Source organism: Aedes aegypti, chromosome 2 (assembly GCF_002204515.2).
Source record: "Aedes aegypti strain LVP_AGWG chromosome 2, AaegL5.0 Primary Assembly, whole genome shotgun sequence".
In the NCBI taxonomy this organism is placed as follows: domain Eukaryota; kingdom Metazoa; phylum Arthropoda; class Insecta; order Diptera; family Culicidae; genus Aedes; species Aedes aegypti.
This window is the reverse complement of record NC_035108.1, coordinates 151208134-151226991: the sequence shown is the minus strand read 5'-3', so window position 1 is coordinate 151226991 and position 18858 is coordinate 151208134. Positions and strand designations below refer to the sequence as shown.

The window sequence follows — 18858 nt, the reverse complement described above, 5'->3', positions numbered from 1 at the left end:
GTCCATCGACTACCTTTTTAACGGTCGATTTGAATAAATGGTAGGTGGCCAACTCACCACCCACAGCGCTCGCGTCGTTTTTGTTCGTGTTTGACGTTTACACACTACCGCCACCTGTTGGCTGATCGGCCAAACACACCGATTTTAGCATTGGGCCTATATGTTCTTGCGACTATGATTTTCATAGAAATTTGTTCGAAGTGTTACGTCTGTTTGTCTGTGGTCTGTTTGTTTCTTATTTTTCTAAGCCTGCTTATTCATTGTATCTCTAAGCCTGCTTATCAATTCAATTACAGTTCATTTCTTCCTTACAATCATCAGTGTTGTCGTTTCGTAAAATGGACTATAGAACAAATGCGTAGCGACAATCTCTATCTTGTACTATAATATATTTTACACTGCTTCGCGTTAAAAAATGGGTTAACCAAGGTGCGAAGTTTGATTTTTGACCAACTTCACCACGTCGCAACTCGATTCTTAATAGTGCTCATGATGCACACGGCGGAGGACATAGATGCGCACTATAGCAAAGTGACTCGCGACGCGGCGAAGTTGGTCAAAAATCATCAATTTTTAGTCGCGAAGCAGTATATTTCGATAGGGGCCCATTCACAAATTTCATAACGGTGAAGGGGGTGGGTGGGGGTCCTCGTGTTGTTACGGTTCATACAAAATTTGTAAAATGTTCATACAAAAAGCGTCACGAGGGGGTGGGTGGGTGTCGAAAATGGCCATTTTTGGCGTTATGAAATTTGTGAATAAACCCTAGACCAATTCGCTGCGTGATGTAGCGGAGCCCCAACGAGCGAATCCCCGCTGTAGGGATCAGTCGATATGACGTTTTGGCATGGGTCCGTTCAATATAAAACGATCCAAGCCAAACGTCAAATCGACCTATCCATACCTACACGGAGAAATATTTTTACCTAATTTTTGAGTTTACTTTACCCAAAAATATGTATATCGATTATAGTTTCAACCCAAAATCTCTCGGTTTTCTCTTTCTCCCACACGAATGTTGTCAAAAATAGAGAGAGCTGCATCTACCCAATGGGGGTACTTTGGCCCAATAAGCCAAATTTGGGTAAATGCAACTTTTCTTATGTTTGGGTCGAAAGAACTCAATTTTGTGTTAAATCAACTCAAAATTGAGTATATTTTTCTAATGGAATTAAAGCCAAACTACCTAGTGGGGACCTTGGAAATTAAGCCAAAATTGAGTTATTGGGCTCAACTACGGAATTGCGTTGAAACAACCCAAAATTGAGTTGAATTCCGTCTCCGTGTAGATAGATCCATACCAGAAAGCGAGGTCATTAGCGCTTTTAAAAAGCTGGATACGTTGATAACTGGAAACTGCTACACAACCCCATTGGTCGTTTTCAAATGTTGTCTTCCCACTCTTTCATAGTTATCTTGGCTGGAAACCGTGTGCAAACGCCGGTGGCGTCGAGGATGACATTGGAAAATGCAACGCAGTTCTGTCAAAAAATTAGCGACTCAGCGCGGCCCCGTTTACTTTGCGAGTAGCATTCATTGTTCGTTTATTTTACTGAGCTAAATAAGTATATAAATAATTAAGTAAGTTTGATTTCAAGAAACTATTTCAAGTTGCAGACAAGTATCTCCATCAATTGGCCGGAAGCTGATTGGATGAAAGTGGTTTTATCGGTTTGAGTTGTCGCCCTTGTTTGAAAATTGAATCGCGATGGCTGATAGCGCTGGAGAATGGTGTCTGATTGAAAGCGATCCGGGAGTTTTTACCGAACTGATTCGGGGATTCGGTAAGTCAGGGGTTTTCAAGATCTCTGTGGATAAGCCTTCTAACTGTATGCCATTATATTTGCAGGCGTCGAAGGAGTTCAGGTCGAAGAACTGTGGAGTCTTGACGCAGAGCACTTCAAAAACCTTGAACCCGTCCATGGTTTGATTTTCCTGTTCAAATGGGTCAAGGACGACGAGCCTGCGGGATCAATTGTACAGGACAGCCGTCTGGAGAAGATCTTCTTTGCCAAACAGGTGATCAACAATGCCTGTGCAACTCAAGCTATTCTGAGCATTTTGCTCAATGCAAAGCATTCGGATATTCAGCTGGGGTCGACTTTGTCCGATTTCAAGGACTTTTGCGTTTCGTTCGATGCTTACAACAAAGGTCTGGCCATGAGCAATGCTTCCCAGATCCGGACGGTACATAATTCGTTTGCTAGACAGACCCTATTTGAGCTGGATAACAAGCAGGCCAACAAAGACGAAGATGTGTTCCATTTCGTGGGTTATGTCCCGATCGAGGGTCGTTTGTACGAATTGGACGGATTGAAGGAGGGTCCAATCGATTTGGGGGCTGTTGGCGCAGGGGAAGACTGGCTGAATGTGGTCCGGCCCATAATCGAAAAACGCATCCAGAAGTACAGCGAAGGCGAGATCCATTTCAACTTGATGGCGTTGGTTTCCGATCGGCAGATGATTTACCAGAGAAAGATTGACCAACTTCTGCATGCCAGCGGCGAAGAAGAAATGGAAACCGATACCAAGCAGAACGAGATCACCAGACTGCGGATGTTGATTGAGGATGAGGTAGCCAAACGCAAGCGGTACAAGGTGGAAAACATCCGCCGAAAGCACAACTATTTGCCACTGATTGTGGAGCTGTTGAAAATTTTGGCCCAAAACGGTCAGCTGATGCCGCTGTACGAAAAGGCCAAACAGCGGGCAGCGGAACGGGAAACGCAGGGGAAAGCGGGAGTGCAAAAGTAGGGGGAAATAATTATTGAGAGCTAATGTTCGTTTCAATTCGATTGACGAACCGATAGGCTAGAGGCATTTGGATTTGAATAAAGATGTATTCTGAACACGGAACAGTTGTATGTCTTGTGCAGGACCCTTTTTAGAGAATTGGCCACTACAGGTCGGACTCGAATATCCGGAGACACGATTATCTGGCGACTCGATTATCCGGAGGATGCTTTTTGATATTCTTGTTTTTCGGTTTTTATGGATAAATCTGAGATAATTTAGTTAGCAATATACTGCCCATAAAAGCATAATTGTCCCATGTGAATAGGATATCGGAATTTTTGTGTATGATGATCAAAAAAATATCTTAAGACCCCTAATTTTTCTAGAAATATGTGCTTATTCTGCGCGGCGTGTGAGGTGCGACGACTCGAATGAGGTGACAATTGTCGACTCGCTCCCATTTGATTAGCATTAGTCGTCTCACGTCACTCGCGGTGACAGCGACTCGTCTCGACTCATACGCCGCGCAGAATAAGCACAATAATTTCTGACTACGCCACTACATCTTATGAATAAAACAACGAAAACAGATAATTTTTAAGTTCTTTTATCGCAGTTTTTAGTTTTTTTTAATGATTCGATTATCCGGAGTGAAAATAAAATCGATACTCCGGATAATCGAGTCCGGCCTGTATTTTAATGCAAGTCCCTAGTCTTTACCTTTCAGAATTCAGGAATTCATCTAGATATTTCTTCTGGTCAGGCATTGCAGAATTCGCTCTCATTTGAGTATGAAGCACGATCAAAGCAAGCAAAGAAAAACATCCCATCTGTTGCGGTCCACGATCGTCATTGTATCGCAAGGTGTAACAAGTCTGATAAATGGAAGCAGCGAGCGAGAGCCCCAAAGAGAGAGCGATGATTAAATCCATTTTTCTCGCTTGTTTACCGTTGGGGATAGGTGTTTTTCTTTACTGGCACGATGAACAATCCACGAACTTCCAATAGCAATAGTGCCCCCCAGATTTGGAGCATGTTTAGAGGGGTTTTATCATGCACTACTATCCCCCCAATCTGATCAAAGTTGTAGCAGTATACGATAAACAGTCTCTCATAATGTGCAGCATGTTATGATAGTTACAGAGAGCGATACGTGAGAGATTCTCTCAATTTTCTCAGGATTCAATCCCTGCTTCTGGTATAATTTCAGGCACTCCTCCAGGGATCCGTAAAGAGATTCTTCCACCAATTCCACTAACAATTCGTTCAGAAATTCCTCCAGCAATTTTCCGAGGGATTCGTCAATGGATAATTCATAAATTATTTATCCAGAATTTTGCTTCACGAAATCCTTGAGCACTCTAACGTCGTTGCCTTCAGTATTTTTCAATGGAGCACGAACCAAGCCACACCTCAAATTTTCAAGAGCACAAGGCTTGAGAATCAAACAGCGCTCCACGATGAAAATTGATCCCATTGGTCACCACCAGCAAGCAAGCAATTTGATTGGTTTTCAACGCGAATTGTTGTCTGAAGAATCCGTCTTGTGCACTTGAAAATTCAAAGTTTGGCTTCGTTTTATAATCACCTTAAAGTAATTGATTTGAGAGAAACAAAACCAAGATATTTGATTACAATATATCGAAGCTTGTTATAAAACTTGTAATTATACTTAATTATACTTAAAATATTTTGATTTTCTTTAGAGATTTTTCCAGGAAACCCTACAGGAAGTGTTCCAGGTGTACGATGATTTTTCTAGTTATTCTTTAAGTCATTTTCGTATAGATTCCATTTTGATGGGAGTAATATGGGTGGCACAATTTAACGGAGACTGCAATTTTCTTCTCTGACACCTCAAGGAAAAGCTTCAAGCATTCTTCTAGTGATTTCTGCATAGGATTACTTCGGGGATTCCTTCAGAAGTTTCTACAACAAGACTGATACAGTCGAATTTCGTTCGTTGCACTATGTTTAATTGCACTTCGTTTTAATTGGGCTCCAGTTAGGTGGGCTATAGCCCATCTAAAACGAAGACAAGTGTCACTTTCTGACACTTTCTGATTTTCTTTTGTTCTAGATAAATTGACAGCTCAAAACTCAGCCCGATTAGTAAAAGTCTTTCACTAGGTGGGCTACAGCTTTAGTGCAACGAGTGAAAGTTGACTGTACATGAAGATAAACTAGTAGTCCGCTCTTTAGTATAACGAGCTAAATCTCTAAAAGGTTCCAAAGATAAAAATTATGCCGATTTACGTTCGAATGCTCGAAAACCGTTTTGCATTCTTATTTACGCCAGCAAAATCAAATGGGCCATGGATTCGATCGAAAGTTATATCCGCCATAAACGAGAATGAAGGTGTATATCCGTTCAGAAGGCAGAATTTGGGATTCTCAGCTTAGAAACGGAACCACCATGCCCCTTGCAAAACTCTGTGGTCGGTTTGGCTGATGAGATCCAATGGGAACTCTCATCTCCTGGTTCATTTTAAGTTTCTTTTTGTTTTTTTTTTTTGTTCCTGATTGATATCTTTATTTTGATTGATTTTTGATTGACTTCCACAGTTATTAACTAGGAGCTTTTTTTTACCAAAGTTACCATTTTTGCATTCGTATATCGTGTGGCACAATCATACTCTCTATGCCCAGGGATGTCAAGAAAATTTCCATTACGAAAAGATGCTAGACCGACCAAGAATAGAACCCAGACACCTTCAGCATGGCTTTTCTTGGTAGCCGTGGACTCTAACCACTCGTCCATGAGTTCTTCAAAAAAATATTAACACCAACAAATATTACAGCATTTATTCTAATAAGAGATGGTATGTCCATACACAAATTATGACACACAATTATGTCAATAAATATTTTGAGCAATTCCCGAGAAGGATTTTTTCCTAGATATTGCTGAACATTGCTTAACACCAATTTACAAAACTTTATTTCTAATATTTATTTAAAAAAATGCACTATTTCACCCTTCCCATATAAAAGAATCATACTGTAACAATACCTTCAAGGATTCGTATTTTCTTCCAAAAATAGCTAGTATTCCTCTGAAGATTCCTGTAGATTCTCTCAGGATTTGTTCTTAGTTTTTCCTCCAATTATGAATTCTAACAAATGTAAAACTTTAAAAACACGATTCATGCATTAATTTTATACTAACTTGTGTTGTAAATGTTCTTTCGTAAACTACTCCAACGATCACCAATGTAATTTTCCTTGATTCTTTTATTTTTCTTTAATAGTTCCACTAATGATACATTCAATTTCTCTATAGATTCCTTCGAATATTTCCTTTTGAATGTCTCAATGTTTGTTTCAGGAATAAATTCAAAATTCTTTCAAAAATTTCTTCTAAATTTGATCTATTTTTGTTTCTTGTTATATTTTTCTTCTTCTAGGACAAAAGGAAATTTCTCAAACAAATTTCAATTATTTGAAGAACTCTAAAAACTTTCTTGAAGAGGCCTAATCAGCATTCTTAAAGAAATTGCTATGGTGATACTTTCAAACTACTTAACTACTAATTTATTGGGAATCCCCTGCCTATGGGAATGCAACTTTTTATATCAATGGTGTTTATTATGTATTCTTTCCAGAAGGGAAATGGAGTTTTTTGGAAAAAAATAATTTTCTAAACGAATCCTTGGAGAACTTTTCAGAAATTACCCAGATGTGTTCAGCGTCGAATCAGACCCCTAAATACATAATACTCAAATTTAAGCTCTAGTTCTGCCGGATCTGATCTGCCTAGAAAACACAATTAAACCGGGTTTTCACCGGAGAGAATTCGATGCCCCGCTTTAAGGCTCACGTAGACAAAGTATCCAGAGTATTCTACTATGGTCTATTGAGGCCGACAACAATTGCTAGATCATCGGCCAAACTGAACGAACCCCCAATCGGCCGAACCCCTTCACGCGTGCTGACAGATGGAGGTAGCAAAACGGAATGGAAAATATTTCGGCGCGCAATCGCACCGACTGCTGCGATCATTCTTTTTCATCTTTTTTATTATCTAGTTACCTCTCGTCGAGTAAAGACACGTTGTATTTTATGTTCAAATCTAATTCCGGCGTTATTATTCCATTGAGAACTTTTCCCAATAGGTTATGAGCCCGGTGTAACGCGGAATTTGTGCGGATTTGTGGACATTTAGTGAAGAATCGATCGGTGAAGTGTTTTTTTTCGTGGTACGAACATTTTGCGTCGCGAGTGAACAAAATGGCGGATGTAAAAGTGTCCTTGGAGAAGCTGAACGACCAGAACTATTCGATCTGGAAGTTCAAGATGGAGCTTCTTCTGGTGAAGGAAGAGCTGCTGACCTTTGTCACGGATCCTAAGCCTGATGTGCTGACGGCGGATTGGTCTTTGAAAGACGGAAAAACTCGCGCGATGATCGGCTTGGCAGTGGAAGACAGTCAGCTAGTTCATATCATCCGGAAGAAGACAGCTAAGGAAATGTGGGACGCGTTGAAGCAGATTCACGAAGCATCGTCTCTTTCGTCAACACTTCACGTCTTGCGCAAGCTGTGTTCCCTGCGGCTTTCGGAAGAAGGCGATCTCCCCGGACACCTGAACGAGATGACGGATTTGCAGAACCGTCTGGAAGTGATTGGGGAAGGTCTGAAGGATCGAGTTTTCATGGCGCTGATTTTGTCGAGCCTCCCGCCATCGTTTGGCAGCTTGATCAATGTGATCGAGAACAAACCGGAACAAGAACTAACGGTGGATTTTGTGAAGAGCAAGCTGCGGGAAGAGTGGCGACGTCGTCTCGAGTGCAACGGTGGTAGTGTGCGTGATGACGAGAAAGTGATGCAAAGTGTTAAGTCTAACAAGACGAATAATAAGAAGAAATTTGTGTGTCACTACTGCAAGGAAGAGGGACATTTCCGAAACGATTGTCCGAAGCTGGCTAAAACGCGACAGGAGAAGAAGAAATCGGCAGATAGTAAGGCGAATCTGGCCGCTGAGGTACCGGATGGAATGGAGATGTGTCTAATGGCTGTGACGACCTCTGGCGCAAACCGGTGGTACTTGGACTCCGGTGCTACGTCTCACATGACCAGCGACAAGAATCTCCTGAAGGACGTGAACTCAGCAAAGCAGCCGGAAATCTGCCTCGCCGATGGGAAACGAATCAAGTCGAGCGGCGCCGGAAGCGGAAAGCTGGTGTCAGTCACCGGCGATGGTGTGCGGATGGATGTCACTTTGAAGGATGTGTATCATGTTCCTTCGTTATCAGGAAATTTGCTCTCAGTAAGTAAAATTTGTGACCTGGGGTACAAAGTTTTATTTGATCGTACTGGATGTGAAGTAATTAAAGATCAAAAAGCAGTGCTGGTTGGTGAACGGAGCGGTGGCTTGTACCGTTTGAAGAACTACTCTCAGCAAGCTTTTGTGACCAAGGCTGAGCATCCGGATTTGTGTGAGCACTTGTGGCACCGAAGGTTCGGACATCGGAACAGTGAAGCAATCTCGAGAATCGTACGTGAAGAACTTGGTTTCGGACTGAAAATGAAGAAATGTGACATTAAGTGCGTTTGTGGTATTTGCTGTGAAGGGAAGATGAGTCGCATACCGTTTCCGAAGGAATCCGATAGTAAATCCAAAGCAGTGGGGGATTTAGTGCATTCCGATCTGGGGGGTCCAATGGAGAAATCGACTCCCAGTGGTTTCAGGTACTACATGACGATGGTGGACGATTACAGTGGCTATACAGTGATTTACTTGCTGAAAGCAAAGTCGGACACTGAACTGAAGATTCGGGAATATTGTGCCATGGCGAAGAACCAGTTTGGGCGTGCTCCGAGGGTGATTCGTACCGACGGAGGCGGTGAATATTCCAGTGCATCGTTGAAAGCGTACCTGGCGGAGAATGGTATCATTCATCAGCAAACTGCTCCGTATTCGCCACAGCAAAACGGGAAGGCGGAACGTAAGAATCGGTATGAAGTGGAGATGGTGAGGTGCTTGCTGGCGGAGTCTGGTCTTGACAAGAAGTACTGGGGAGAAGCGATTTGCACTGCAAACTACTTGCAGAATCGACTACCAACTTCTGCTGCCGAGAAGACGCCGTTCGAGCTGTGGCATGGGAAGAAGCCGTCGTACTCTCATTTGAGGACTTTTGGATCCGAGGCATACGTTCATGTGCCGAAAGAGAAACGTTTGAAGCTGGACAAGAAGGCAAAGAAGATGATTTTTGTCGGATACGCAGAAGGAAGGAAAGCTTACCGTTTTCTGGATCCGGAAAAGGATTGGATTACGATCAGCCGAGATGCCAAATTTTTGGAGACTGGTGTCTTGAAGTCCGAACGTGCGGCTGAATCGGAACAGTCCTCGCCGGTTCAACAATCAGACTCGTTGGAGATAAAAGCATCCGCTGAAGAGGCGGAAGATAAGGTGGTGTTGTCACTCGGGTCGGAAACTCCCAATCCGGGTTCATTGCCTGAAGCTGTGGAAAACCCGGAGTCTGAGGAAGAACTGGAGGAATCGGATCCCAGTCCAGAAATTGCACGACGTTCATCGCGGCCTAACAAAGGCATTGCACCGAGAAGATTAATCGAGGAGATTTTTGCTGTCGGTGATGTGTCATTCCAGGATCCGACGGAGCCATCCGGCTTCAAGGATGCGATGACCGGTGAAAAGTGCGCAGAATGGAGGCGTGCCATGGAAGCGGAAATGGAATCTCATCAGGTGAATGGAACTTGGGATCTGGTGAAGCTACCTGATGGCCGGAAACCCGTTGGATGTCGTTGGGTGTATAAGTTGAAACGGAATGCTGCTGGTGATGTGGTGAAATATAAGGCGCGACTAGTGGCTCAAGGTTTCAGTCAGAAATTTGGACAGGACTATGACGAAGTCTTTGCTCCTGTAACCAAGCAAACAACGCTGAGGACCCTGCTGGCTGTCGCAAGCAAGAAGAAGCTGATCCTGAAGCATTTCGACGTGAAGACGGCGTATTTGTATGGTGAGCTTGAAGAAGAGCTGTACATGAAGCAACCGCCGGGGTTCGAAATCAAAGGTAAGGAAGCATTGGTCTGTCGCTTGAGGAGGAGCATATACGGGCTGAAGCAGTCGGCCCGATGCTGGAACCACCGGCTACATTCCGTCCTCCTGGAGCTAGGTTTCGAGCAGAGCACAGCGGATCCGTGCTTCTATACAAAGGTCGTCAATGGGAAGTGTGTCTACCTGCTAATTTACGTGGACGACATTCTGGTTGGCAGTGAAAGCGAGCCTGAAATAAAGAAAATTTATGAAGCGCTGAAGAAGGAGTTTGAGATGACGGATCTTGGCGATTTGAACTTCTTCTTGGGACTGGAGATCACCAGGACGGAAGGGAACTACGGCGTCTCCCTTGAAGGCTACATCGATCGTGTGGCTGAGCGATTTGGACTTCGTGACGCAAAGGAGGCGAAAACGCCAATGGAGGAAGGATTCACGAAGGGCAAGTCGGAAGGTCCACTTCTGGAGGATGCAACAAAGTATAGGAGCTTAGTCGGAGCCTTACTCTACATTGCGGTTTGTGCCAGGCCGGATATAGCAGTGAGCGCTTCGATTCTGGGCAGGAGTGTCAGTGCACCACGGGAAGAGGACTGGGTGGCGGCCAAACGAGTGGTCCGCTACTTGAAGGCGACGAAAGACTGGCGTCTGCAGTACGGAGAACCGGCTGGAAAACTAATTGGTTATTCCGACGCAGATTGGGCTGGTGATGCCAAAACGAGGAAATCGACAACCGGCAACATCTTCTTGTTTGCTGGTGCGGCAATATCTTGGGCAAGTCGTTTACAGAGCTGCGTAACTTTGTCCTCAATGGAGTCGGAGTACGTTGCTCTAAGTGAGGCAAGTCAGGAGGCAGTGTGGCTTCGGAAGCTGCTCGAAGATTTTGGCGAACCACAATTGGAACCTGTGGAGATATTGGAAGATAACCAAAGTTGTATTAAGTTCGTCGAATCGGAGAGAGTCAGTCGGCGATCGAAGCACATAGAAACCCGAGAGGCCTACGTGAAGGAACTGTGCGACCAAAGGGTGCTGAAGCTGGTGTACCGTCCCACCGAAGAGATGGTAGCTGACGCACTTACCAAACCGCTAGGCAGGATCAAGTTGCAGAAGTTTTCTTCAATGCTTGGTCTTGTAGCTGGCAATCGTTGAGGAGGAGTATTGAGGCCGACAACAATTGCTAGATCATCGGCCAAACTGAACGAACCCCCAATCGGCCGAACCCCTTCACGCGTGCTGACAGATGGAGGTAGCAAAACGGAATGGAAAATATTTCGGCGCGCAATCGCACCGACTGCTGCGATCATTCTTTTTCATCTTTTTTATTATCTAGTTACCTCTCGTCGAGTAAAGACACGTTGTATTTTATGTTCAAATCTAATTCCGGCGTTATTATTCCATTGAGAACTTTTCCCAATATGGTCCTTGCAGATCGTCCGCATTTAGCCCTGAGCCAGAAACAACGCTGTCATCCGCTGTCTCAGCAAACGAGAGATAATTAATCACATGAGCCTTGGGGAACACTCATTTAAATAATGCATGAAGTTTTTGAGGAATCCTGAGCAACAATGGATCATTAAAATAACCAAAACGGCCGTTATGGAAAGCATAGATAGCGCCACCGTAGCCTTGTGTGTTTGACAGAACAGCAATGCTGTCACAATGTTAAATCCCATATACAGTGGCGCCTTTGTTTAGATGCGGTGAGCACTTGCAAAAACTACCTTCAATGATCCATTCTCATCCAACAAATTGTACAAGTAGCTATTTAAAATCAGTGAAAGCCCACACTCGTACAGTTTGTCTGAAAGGACATCAACGCAAACCGCATGAAAACCCCCAATGTTCAAGAAGACTGTACCCATTTGTTCCTTTTAAGCATAGATCAGTTGGATTTCGGTTGCTGATTGCCTGTGCAAATTGAGTATTTGAAAGAAGGCCATTCGATTCAATCTATTTGTTTAGCCGATGGAGAATCATTTACTCTAGCAGTTTTCGAATATATGACAACATCGCGATAAGATGGTACGAGTTGTGATCTCATTTGTGTTTGGAGTTATGTTGCTTTCAAAGAATACCTTGAATAAGTTCAATAAGCGCCTACTCACGACGTCTGGGAGTTTTTTTTTACAAATTGAACAAAATTTAATCTATTCTTATGGCAGAGTTATTACATGAAAAGAGAACTCGATTTTGCATCTAGTAATGACAACTGTTTATTCATATTCTGAATACTTATTTCCAATACCTACCTCTGTGATGAGTGCATTTTCAATGCTTCAACTTAGACTTAGATTTCCGATGGATGATACTCATCAAACTTTCAGTTTCTTAGTTGCACTGTCCCTGAAGTCCATCGGATCTGCCTTGGTCACATCTACGCTCTTTTCGTCGAACAACGGTACGTCTTTTTGCTTTTGTAAATGCTCTACCAGCTGGTCAAGTGTATCTTCACTAACGTGCTTTCGTATCGCCTTGAAGAACTCGAAATAGTGATGAAGGTTGTGCCTGTAATGATGTAAGATTTAGTAAGAGAATTCAATTCAATTATTGTATAAGTTTTACGTACATCATCAAAATGATTGGCGCCAACATCTCCCGCGTATTGTACAAGTGATGCGCATAGGCTTTCGTATGCTTAGTGCACGCTAAGCAACTGCACGATTCAACGAACCCTGTAAATTCTTCTGCCCATCGGGGATCTCTAATGTCCAGTTCGGTTTCCCGACTGTCCACATTTTTATCGTTAACATCAAAGCTGAACGTCAATGCCCGGTTCTGTTGAGTCTTCAGATAGGCAAAGCTCGTGTCAAACACGTCGATTCCTTGGGCAACCAATTTGAGAATGATCCGAGGACTAAAAGCTCCAAACATGAATCGAACTTTGTCTGTCGGTAAGCTTTGGCATGTATGGGACACCACTTCCACAAGATTGCTTTCCTTCAATTCCGTTGCTGATAAACCATTCGAGTGGAGTCCCGCTATCATATAGCCCTCCAAGTCATTCTTGAACTGCTCCAAGAATTTGACTGACGCGCTTCGCAGTTTTAAATTGTAACCTCCCACGACTGGACCTATTAAATTCGACTCCTTCAGATTAGCCGACTTTCGATGCGCTTCAACACATTGCTCTACAAACTTCTCCGTCCTGTCCAATGATTTTTGTAGGCGCTTCTTCGAGCTCTCCAAATCCGTATCCCCATCAAAGAGTGGTACAAAAACGGTCGGCTTAAATGCTTCGACCAGTTGCATGTACCGTTCGGACGTGAAATTCTTACGCCCACTTCTACTGAAAATCGGAACGAAATCCTTTTCGTGAAAGCTGGGTTTACACTGCTCGGCAGGGTCTTTCAGCACCAGTAAGGAAATCGATTCCTTGTGGCCCACGAAACTGGAAATTCCTTCATCGCAGGCGCGGACGGCTTCCTCCATGTGGTCAGTGTTGGTCAGGGAATGTTGCATTATAGGAGTTTCGGCCGTTAAGTACTGGAGCACTTCCCGGGAAAGAAACGGAATGCTACCGCCCTGGAATCAAATCCGAATTTAAATTTTTAAATACTTTATCAAGAATGAAGGTCCTAATTGTAATTTATAATTACTATTCAACAATCATAAATTGTTTCCAACTATGTAGATAGAACAACGTTTAATAGTCAACCCATTCCCTTCTAAGAATGCCTTCGAAATTATGCGTTAGACATGGCCTATGAGAAATTCTTGATCTAGTGAACCTCTTGATAAATTCAAGGTGATATTTGTTTTACCAGAAACGTTAGAATGTTCTTCTATAAAGCTGGCTAATATTCTTAAAACAAATCCATGAACATCTTTCAAGGAATCCATCAAAGATGTTGCCAAGAATCTCGTCAAGAGCGAAAAAAAATGTTGCAGAGAAAGTCTAAAGGACCTCTTATTTATTCATCCATCAAAGAACTTTCCATGAATTCATAAATGACCTTACAAGAAATTGAAAGAATTCGCTGTAAATCTACAGAAATTCATATAAAATCTCTTCGGGGTCTCAGAGCACTCGTAATCCAGATAAAGTTACACCAGTATCATCAGTAACTCCAGGAATCAGCCAAACGAAATTCTTAATAAATATGTCCTTGATTTCCCATATTACAAGAAATTTGTCAAATATCTTTTTGGATCAGGATTTCGCCAACCTCTACTACTAATCTACTAAGAATTTTAAGAAAAAATCAACCAAGGATCTTTTCTTGGCATTCTACTAATTATTTTCTAGTAACTGGTCAAGTCCCGTTAGGTATCCTGCAAAGATCTCATTTTTTCCGCGTATCTTAATGGAAATATCTCACCACGAACCTTGCAGTACCCTTTTCGAAGGTTTGCAAGTTTTCTAATGTTGTTCCAGAAGATCTCCTTTAAATTTGTTCAATATCTTGCCGCTAAAATTGTACAAACACTTACAAAAGAAATCAGTAAACGTTGTAAGAAAAATCTGCCATAGAAATATCTGTCTTTCTACCAACTACCTAATGAAAAGTTAATCATGATCCAAAGAACGAGTTGTCGTGCACCTCTTGGAAAATTTTACTAGTTTCTCTCACAGTGCTTGAAGTAGAAACAAACCAATAATCTAATTTCTTGTTTAGGAATAACATTCGAAAGAACTTTTGATTGTATGCCAAAACAATTTCAGATCATAGAAAGGTCAAAACCTGTTTATGATTTTTGTAAACTGGATTTTATAGCAACAATTATTGAAAAGTTAGATTTTTCATTTTTTTAAGCGTAGTATATGCCCGCTTATAAATTGTTGAAATTTGCGTATTGAGTGATTGGAGAAATCACATAGCAATTAAGCAATTCGCACAAATTCGTAGGTGGTACAGTCCTAGACCATTGTATGAGCCTCCTTCCCGTCCGTTACCACTGCCAAAGATTTAGGACTAATCCCTGACTCTTAGACAAGGCTGACGCATCCTCCAACAGTCGAGAGCTGCCCAGGGCCACGTCCTTGCGAATGCTAGGGAAAGGGTAGGAGTGGTTAATTCTCGCATAACTTCTGATCTCGCCCTAAAAGCCATTGGTAACCATGTGTGTAGCTCGTTGTTTCTGCAGAGAACTTTACGACCTCTCATAGGTGGGATATTGTGGAGTGTTAATGGGAAGGGTAAGGCTATAGGATACGTTCGGTAGACGTTCTGGAAAGCATGTGGATGATATTGGCTGAAGACCGGAACAAACTCATCAAATTGGAACATCTCTGCAATCTATTCTTCGTCTCAATGAACACTCAACACACAAAGGCTTATATATAAAATCACTCCGATGACGCTTTAGTTACTCGAATGATTGGAGAAATCACAAAGAGCAAAAATATACATTTATATGTTGTATGTTTGAATATTGAATAGTTTTTTATAACAAATATAGAATATGAATCAATTTGTGTCTAAGTTCAACTAGTACAAGACTGCCAAAACCTTCATTCTTGATAACGTATTTTAAGTTCAATATAACATTTGATAGTTTTTAACAACATAATGTGTACTGCGCCCTGTACGAATATAAAACTGAGTCACTGTAGGCACTCACCTTTGCGTGCAGCACTAGCGCCGGGGTTGAGATGGACACATTGGAGAATGCATTCTTTACGTTCAATGTACCCAAGCGGCCGGAACATTTGGAGACTGATTCTATTGCGAATTTCATGGCGACAACCCACAGCAATCCGTTCGAAGTTCAGCCAATTAGTTGCGTACGTATCAAAATGAAGAACCAAAATTCGAATAAAAACACGCGTGCACTGAAACTGGAACCGGGAGCGTGAACCGTGATGTAAACAAACGCGACCGTTTTGATGGTTTTGGTTGATGATGGATGGTGCTAGCGGTCATCGGCAAGGTTGCCAAAAGTAAATTTATCTGCCGATCTCCATTTGTGTGAAATCATATTTAGATTATTTCAATTTGGTCCAACATGTATGTAATATTCCCGGTCTTTTCGTTATGGAAATTTCCTTGACTTCCCTGGGCGTTAAGGCCGCACGGGACAGTATTATAATCACCCTATCCCTTTGAAGAAGCAAATCTCAAGTACCACTCAATTTGATTCTTTCTCGTAGAGAAAATAACAGAATTTAACGCACAAAACAATGCCCTAGCGCATTGAAAATATTTCAGGAAAGAGAAATTGATCGACATTTCTTCTCGCTCCATATGAATAAAAGAGTCTCGTCATAGATAAAAATACAACATAATTCTGATGAATGAATACATATATCCTTAGATCATGAAATAAGGGTTCGAGATGGAAGAAAGTCATTTCATTATAAAAATTGTTCTTCTTCCATATCCACAAAACGTAATGAGCGAGTGCGAACGTGAACTTATTTATTACAGATTCGAGCACACACTTAATCTTAGAATTTCATTTCGGTAAAGTGAAATGACGAATCCACTCGGTAAAGCTGCTTTTTACTGAAATCTCGTTGAATTTTGACAGATAAATAAAACTTCAACACTCAAATTAACGTTCTTCGGCAATTCATATATAGAACCAAAATTCGGTAATTTAATTTACCATAATAATCAGCAAGTGATTGATTTCTCCGAATTTCGGTAAAGCACATCTGTCAAAATGGAAAACAACGCTGAGACACGTGCTTCTCAAAGTATAATGTGAAAATGAAAAACTTCTGAGTTTAGATGCCGCCAACAAGTAAGTATTTTTGTTCAATAATAAGCATAATTATTCGTGCGTGTGAATGATGTTTTCACTTCCTCATTTTCAGGTAATGTTTTGGAATATCTCTTCGCTTTAGGGAAGAACGACAACCATTATGACATGGAAATTTGATTGGTATTATTATTATTAATATTTATTTAGGACACTTTACCATACGTGTGGCATTCGTGTCGAAATAGTCGTATTCATTCTTCAATTACATAACATCGTTTAAAACTAGATTTGATTATAGATATTACAATCTTTGAGAAATTGCAAAATGTTTGCTTCTTTTTTTGCATCGTGCGCTAGTATTTCAGAAAGTGATCCGGTGATTTCGCATCTGATCCGTTGTTGAGAATATCCTCTGCAGTCGATCAGGATGTGTGGGATTGTTATTTGGGTTCCACAAAATCGACATATAGGCGGTAAGGTTTTGTCGATGAGATGTGAATGGGTGAGACGAGTGTGCCCTATGCGAAGCCTTGTCAGAGTCCGTTGTTCGGAAGTATTGTTACGGTCTGGATATTTAACTGGAGAACACTTGATCAGTCGAAGTTGAGACTGGACTTGACGCCATTCAGATTCCCATGTGGACCAAACACTTCGCTTTAGAGCCATTTTTACGTCTTGAGAGGGTAGAGGAGTGTTCAGCTTGTGCTTGTTTCGCGCTGATTTAGCTAGGCTGTCTGCTCGTTCGTTACCTGTAATACCACAGTGACCTGGGATCCAACAGAAGGTGATGTTCCTGTCCTTAGATAGTCTTTCTACTGATTGAATCCATGAGTGTTTGGATCGCCCACCTCGTAGAGCATCTATGCAGCTGGCAGAGTCAGTGAAGATGATGGTGCTGTGATTTCCATTTACTTTGGACACAGCAGTAAGCAGAGCATGGGCCTCTGCTGAGAATATGCTGCATTCGTCTGGTAGGGAATAGTTTTCTTCTTCTTCATCCATGACAACCCCAACCCCAGTAAAGGAGCCATCTTTCGAGCCGTCAGTAAAGGATTTCACGTAGTGCCGGTAACGATTTGTTGTGAAGTCCTGGAACATTGGTATCACGATCCTACTATTCGTGCCAGCTTTAACGCTATTTCTAAAAAAGTTATCAATGCGTGGAGGAACGGTGTACCATTCTCGGTCGGTGTTTCTGAGAGTAATGCAAATGTTCGGTAGGGAGTAGCCTGTTGTTTGCTGGAAGATGTCCTTTGCCCTTGATACCACTGGGTATTTGGAAGATAACAGATCTTTCTCCAGAAGTCGTACAGCTAATTTCGCTAGTCGTAGAGTTAGTGCAAGGCGGAAAGGTAGGCAGCCGGCTTCAGCCATAATAGATGTAGTGGGACTAGATACAAATGCTCCAGAAGATAGGCGCACAACTTCGTTGTATGTTGGCCCTAGCATCTGCTCCATATCCTCGGTGTTAGTACTTGTTAGCCCTAGGCCGTAAAATAATTTCGAAAAGATCAGTGCTGAACCTGCGCTCAGTAGGGTTGATCTGTTACTTCTCTTCAACCGAGACCCTAGAATTCGGAGGATATTGATTCTACTGCTACAGCTTTTCTTGATAGTTGCTAGGTGCTGTTTGAAATTAAGTTTCGAGTCAACCATAATTCCCAGGATTTTAATTTTCCGCACTTGTGGGATGGGAATGCTGTTGATATTGATCGCTCGACCTCGTTTACGGTGGCGTTGACGACAACAGTGCATAAGCTTGGATTTAGCTGGAGCAATGGAGAAACCTACGCTGGCTGCCCATTCCGTTACGATTCCGACGGTTTTCCTCATGCTCTGGCGAACTAATCGACGGTTGTTTCCCTTCACTACGAGAACATCATCAGCGTATAAAAGAATTTCAGCACTCGACGGAATTTTTTTGAAAATAGGCTGCATGGCTACCAAGAACAGCGTAACTGACAAAATAGATCCTTGGGGCACGCCGTTGTCCGCTTTTCTGAGGCTTGATGTAGATCCATTGGCGAACACCTGGAAACGTCTGTTTGCAAGGAAACTGGATAGCATGTTCATCATTCGACCAGAGATTTTCCATTCTTTCAGTGTGTGGAGGATGCCAGGTTTCCAGGTGGTGTCGTAGGCCTTGGATATGTCCAGAGTCACAATCTCAACATGCTCGTCGTTTTCAAAGCTGAGCAAAGATTCGAGTGCAGCCAAGTGGGAATCCACACCTTTTCCCGACCGGAAGGCGTGTTGACGTGGGTCCAGTCTTTGGTTTGTTTCGAGCTCAGTGATAAGCCGACGGTTGACCATTCTCTCGAAAACTTTACCCATGCAGCTCAGAAGAGCTATTGGTCTATAGCCATCCGCTCTGCTACGGTCCGAATCACGTTTGGGAATTGGCATTATTGTTCCTAGCTTCCACTGATCGGGGAATGTACCGTTGTCCCAGATACGATTAAAAAG

General features: G+C 42.4%; 2 protein-coding genes across 3 annotated transcripts; one reads left to right on the top strand and one right to left on the bottom strand.

The window, feature by feature from the left end:
* The first annotated feature begins 1436 nt into the window (after positions 1-1436).
* Positions 1437-2856, top strand: LOC5574159 (ubiquitin carboxyl-terminal hydrolase isozyme L5). 2 transcript variants are annotated; one of them, XM_011495268.2, is made up of 3 exons: positions 1437-1538; positions 1612-1784; positions 1850-2856. In XM_011495268.2, exons 2-3 carry the CDS (start codon positions 1709-1711, stop codon positions 2752-2754), a joined length of 981 nt encoding a protein of 326 aa, XP_011493570.1. In that variant the 5' UTR covers positions 1437-1538; positions 1612-1708; the 3' UTR covers positions 2755-2856. The 2 variants fall into 2 exon arrangements, with proteins under 2 accessions (XP_011493570.1, XP_001655068.1); XM_001655018.2 differs by having other exon boundaries at positions 1459-1784.
* Positions 2857-11932: 9076 nt separating this feature from the next.
* LOC5574160 (queuine tRNA-ribosyltransferase accessory subunit 2) lies at positions 11933-15579 on the bottom strand. Its single transcript, XM_001655019.2, has 3 exons — positions 15307-15579; positions 12311-13266; positions 11933-12249 (listed from the first exon to the last, which is right to left on the bottom strand). The coding sequence occupies exons 1-3, from the start codon at positions 15421-15423 to the stop codon at positions 12057-12059; spliced, it is 1266 nt and encodes a 421-aa protein (XP_001655069.1). The 5' UTR covers positions 15424-15579; the 3' UTR covers positions 11933-12056.
* Positions 15580-18858: the final 3279 nt, after the last annotated feature.